At 40.9% G+C, this 5,407-nt stretch overlaps 1 protein-coding gene across 2 annotated transcripts in view; it reads left to right on the top strand.

The window, feature by feature from the left end:
* Window positions 1-5,407, top strand: part of SAMD8 (sterile alpha motif domain containing 8) — a 64,280-nt gene that overhangs the window by 47,644 nt on the left and 11,229 nt on the right. For both annotated transcript variants that reach the window (XM_011928499.1, XM_011928492.1), the window contains exon 4: window positions 2,830-2,947. In XM_011928499.1, coding sequence (XP_011783889.1) covers window positions 2,830-2,947 — 118 coding nt within the window. The remainder of the gene's footprint in view (window positions 1-2,829; window positions 2,948-5,407) is intronic.

Consider the following 5,407-nt stretch of genomic DNA (forward strand, 5'->3'; position numbering starts at 1 on the left):
AAAAAAAAAAAAAAGATTATTTTGCACAACATGTACATATATACTTCTTCTTCACATATATACTTCACATATATACTTCTGGTTTACTTCAGATGGTATAGGAAGTTGCTAAATGGGAAGGTGTTTCTTGGCACTTTCACCAAAAAATATAGAGGAAAGAATTTATTTGCTTTTATTTTATTTATTTTTACTGCTTCTTGTGGAGCAGGGCTAACTCACAGGCAATGTACCCAGAGTCAGCAAGGAATAATTTTTTTAATTAAAAAAAGGAGGCCTGGGGGCCTCCTTTCCTAGTTTAATGGACAGGAAGAATTAGTGGATTTAAGTAAAAAAAAACAAGGCATTGTAAGCAAAAAATTTAAAGATAAAATTAGTAGATATTGCCTAAGAGCTCCTGGGGGGGTTAAAAAAATTGTAGATATGTGAGCTTTTGAGATTGTTTAAAGAAAAAAAATTGTAGCTTCTGCTGTCCATTGTCTTTGGAACACTGGAGAGAGGAACAAGGGTAGTTGCTTGAGGTTTTGACCTTTCTCCTCACCAGGAAGTGCTTGAGGTAAACCACAGTGATGAGCTTTCGGTCCTAAGTAGCAGTTATTTCAGTGTTCTGAAGGTGGAAAGAAAGGTCGGTGGTTACTATTCTTATCCCACTTTTAGGCCACATTGAGCTTCATTCTCTCCCATTTTGTCCTGTTTCGTAGCAATATTTTAAATTCTGGATTGCTTAAAACCAGAGGTGGTTTTAAAACGTGTGTATCATTGCTGCTTTCTGGTTAACTTTGCCTCATAAGATCTCATGAATTTGAATTTATCTACTCTTCAAAACTGGAGTTTACCTTACAGGAAACCTTGGTAGGTTTAATAAAGCATAGAGGTAACCCGTTAAATCCAAGTGTTAATGTTTACTTAGTCAAAGAAAGTGTTTCTCAAAGTGTTCGTACCACTTTCATTAGAATCACCTGGGTGCTTGTTAAAATGCAGATTCCTAGGCTCCATCCCAGGAGTGGACATAATGCTTGAAACATACCTAGCCTTGTGTTCAGTGCTTTTTCTGAGGGTGGAAGGATCATTTCAAAAATATGTGATACATGGTCCCTGTCCTCAGGAATCTTAGTCTAACAGTACTAGTGTTGTCACAGTACAGTTCATGATTATCCAAGTGACAGTTATTCAGAATTTTTGTTTGATATATACTTGATATAAAAAAATTTTTAAACTTAGTATTTTATAGCTTAAGAGAAGTTAGAAGGAGTATTCGATAGCTACTATCATTTTTTTTTGTGTTTCAGATAGGGTCTTGCTCTGTCATCTAGGCTAGAGTGCAGTGACATGATCATGGCTTACTGCATCCTTGACCTCCTGGGCTCAATCAGTCCTCTTGCCTCAGGCTAGAACCGCAGGTACACACCAACATGCCTGACTAATTTTTTTGTTGTTGTTGTTGAAACGGAGTCTCGCTCTGTCGCCCAGGCTGGAGTGCAGTGGCCAGATCTCAGCTCACTGCAAGCTCCGCCTCCTGGCTCAAGTAATTCTCCTGCCTCAGCCTCCTGAGTACCTGGGGCTACAGGCATGTGCCACCACGCCTCACTAAGTTTTGTATTTTTAGTAGAGATGGGGTTTTGCCGTGTTGGCCAGGCTGGTCTGGAAATCCTGACCACAGGTGTGAGCCACTGCCCCGGCCAAAAAAATTTTTTTATTTTTTGTAGACAAGGTCTTACTGTGTTGCCCAGGCTGGTCTCACGCGATCCTCCTTCCTGCCTTGGTCTCCCAAAGTTCTGGGATTATAGACATGAGCCACTGCACCTAGCCTTCAGTTATTAATGAGCAAAAAAATTCCATAGAATCACAGGTGTTTAACTTTACCTCCTCTTTTTTGTTTTTTATTTTTATTTTTTGAAGCATGTCTCATTCTGTAACCCAGGCTAAAGTGCAGTGGCACAATCATAGCTCGCTGCAGCCTCCAACTCCAAGACCCAAGCAACTCTCCCGCCTCAGCCTCTCAAGTAGCTGGGATCACAGGTGTGCACCACTACATCCAGCTCATTTTTAAATTATTTGTAGAGATGAGATCTGGCTATGTTGCCCAAGCTGTTGTCAAACAAACTTTTGAACTCAAGCAATCCTCCCACCTTGGCCTCCCAAAGTGCTGCAACTACAAGCATGAGCCACCACCCCCAGCCAACTTTATCTCTTATAAATAACTTATGAGCAATTTTCAGTAATGGGACTAACACCAGGCTTACTTGTCTTCTGTCTTGTATAACTCTTTTACTTTCTCTTAGCCATATTTTCTTTTTTCCTTTTTTGAGATGGAGTTTCGCTATTGTTGCCCAGGCTGGAGTGCAATGGCGCAATCTTGGCTCACTGCATCCTCCGCCTCCCTGGTTCAAGTGATTCTCCTGCCTCAATCTCTCAACTAGCTGGGATTACAGGCATACGCCACCATGCCTGGACTCTTGGCCATATTTTCTTATCATTGAAATGATGCTCTTAGAATCTAATTTAGGTCTGTATTGTTCATTATGGCAAAATTTAAATTAATTAAAATGAAATAAAATTTAGAAATTCAGTTCCTCAGTCATACTGGCCACATTTCAAGTCCTTAAGATCCACATGGTATATAAATAGCTTCTTGGCCAGTATATTGAACATTTCCATCATTGCAGAGAATTCTATTGGACAATGATGCTTTTGATGGTCTTTTTAAGATTTCTGTCCTCTTCAAAGAGTCTAGTGATTTTTCTGTTTGCTCTTCCTTGAATATTTGATACCTGGGGTTTTTTGGTTTGTTTTCTTCTGATCTTTCACCGTCTTTGGTTGATCTGTTCACAGGTCAATACTTCTGCGAAGGCTCTGTAGTCTGATGGGAACTGTATTCTTGCTTCGCTGCTTTACCATGTTTGTGACCTCCCTCTCCGTGCCAGGACAACACCTGCAGTGTACTGGAAAGGTAGCCTGCTACCTTCTTTTTCATTCTTGTTCTTGGTGGGTTGATGGCACACTATATGCAATAGGGCTAACATTTTGCTTATAGTATTAAAATGTGCTTTTTAGAATCTGCAATGTCTACAAAAGAATATATAGAAATAATTTGGTAAAAGTCCTAAGCCAGATTCTACCTCCCTGTTATTTCTGTTGAAACTTGTTCTATGTTATGGAGCTATAGAAAACAAGTTTCTTTCTGCCGGGCATGGTGACTCATGCCTGTAATCCCAGCACTTTGAGAGGCCAAGGCGGGCGGATCACGAGGTCAGGAGTTCAAGACCAGCCTAGCCCAGATGGTGAAACCCCGTCTCTACTAAAAATACAAAAATTAGCTGGGTGTGGTGGTGGGCGCTTGTAATCCCAGCTACTCGGGAGGCTGAGGCAGAGAATTACTTGAACCCGGGAGGCGGAGGTTGCAGTGAGCCGAGATTGTGCCACTGTACTCCAGCCTGGGCGACAGAGCGAGACTCCATCTCAAAAAAAAGGAAAGAAAAGAAAAGAAATTTATTTTGGCCGGGCGCGGTGGCTCATGCCTGTAATCCCAGCACTTTGGGAGGCCAAGGCGGGTGGATCACGAGGTCAGGATTTTGAGACAGCCTGGCCAAGATGGTGAAACACTATCTGTACTAAAAATACAAAAATTAGCCAGGCTCAGTGGTGGACGCCTGTAATCCCAGCTACTCGGGAGGCTGAGGCAGGAGAATTGCTTGAACCTGAGAAGTGGAGGTTGTAGTGAACCGAGATCACGCCACTGCACTGTAGCCTGGGCAACATAGCAAGACTCTGTCTAAGAAAGAAAGAAAGAGAGACTGAGAGAGACAGAGAGAGAGAGAGAAAAGAAAGGAAGAAAGGAAAGAAAGAAAGAAAATTTTCTTTCAATTATCATTTTCCCTTTCCCACCATCCTCAGCATTTTCAAAGTTTCTCATATGGCATGCTCTGGTTCCTTCACTGTCCTCCTCACTCCTTTAAGAATGTTGCCAGCCAGGCGCTGTGTCTACGCCTGTAATCCCAGCACTTTGGGAGGCTGAGGCGGGTGGATCACCTGAGGTCAGGAGTTAAAGACCCAGCCTGGCCAACGTGGTACAATCTACTAAAAACACCAAAAATTACCTGGGCATAGTGCCAGGCACCTGTAATCCCAGGTACTCGGAAGGCTGAGGCATGAGAAACACTTGAACCCAGGAGGCGGAGGTTGCAGTGAGCCAAGATGGCACCATTGTACTCCAGCCTGGGCAACAAGAGTGAATCTGTGTCTCAAAAAAAAAAAGAAAAGAAAAAAAAGTTAGAGTTTGACGACATACTCATCACTCTAAACTTTACTCTTTCTGAGATAAACAGATAATGGCTGACTTTTGGTTTTCATTTTATACTTTGTGGCTTTGTTTTGGTTTACTGTAGACATCTCTTCTGGTTAAACAGAATAAATTATGCAGATGAAGACAAAATAAGACTCTGAAAATCGCCTGTACTTTATGTACAAAATTGGGTAAAATCTATATACAAATTTTCAAATAATTTTGTCCAAATTATATGCAAATTTGGACAAAAGAACCCTACTTTTCTAGGCCTCTGTGCTTTAGTCTGTGTTCTCACATATTCAAATAAATGTATGTGTTAACACCTTTGTAGTTATTTTAATGTTGTTTGTAACAGCATTCAAGTTCACTTCTTGTGCTGCAATATCATAGCTGAAATGCCAACAAGGGAAGATTAAGCAGCCAAACGAGATCAAGAGCTAAAAATATACCCCTGAGCTGAAGGGTGACAAAACTTTCTCCTGATATTAGGAAGGCTTAGACTGACCAGTAAGAAAGGGGGAAGGGTTGATATGACACAGGATTTCATGTAAAGGAAATGTTTTATTTTTAAGGTAAAAGCTGTTTTGAGGTCTTTTTTTCTTTTTCCAAAAAGGAAAAGTAATTTTTTCAAATTATAAAATTATATTTTTATTATAAAAATTCAAATTATATAGAAATGTATATATTAAAAAGTAAAAATTTACCTGATTCTTTTTTGCCCCACCCTATAAATAATACAGTTAACAGTTGTGTGTATAGCCACACAGACCATTTTTAAGCATACTTACACACTCGTATAAGTTTTTTGTTTGTTTGTTTTTTTGTTTTTTTGAGGTGGAGTCTTTCCCAGTTGCCCAGGCTGGAGTAGTGTGGCGCAATCTTGGCTCACTGCAACCTCCACCTCCCAGGTTCAAACCATTCTCCTGCCTCAGCCTCGCGAGTAGCTGGGACCACCTGACCGTTTTTTGTATTTTTAGTAGAAAGGGCGTTTCTCCATGTTGGCCAGGCTGGTCTCGAACCCCTGACCTCAGGTGATACACCCACTTCGGCCTCCCAAAGTGTTGGGATTACAGGTGTGAGCCACAGTGCCTGGCCTTCATGTAAGTTTTTATAGATACTTTTTTT

Source organism: Colobus angolensis, unplaced genomic scaffold (genome assembly GCF_000951035.1).
Source record: "Colobus angolensis palliatus isolate OR3802 unplaced genomic scaffold, Cang.pa_1.0 Scaffold12, whole genome shotgun sequence".
NCBI lineage: Eukaryota > Metazoa > Chordata > Mammalia > Primates > Cercopithecidae > Colobus > Colobus angolensis.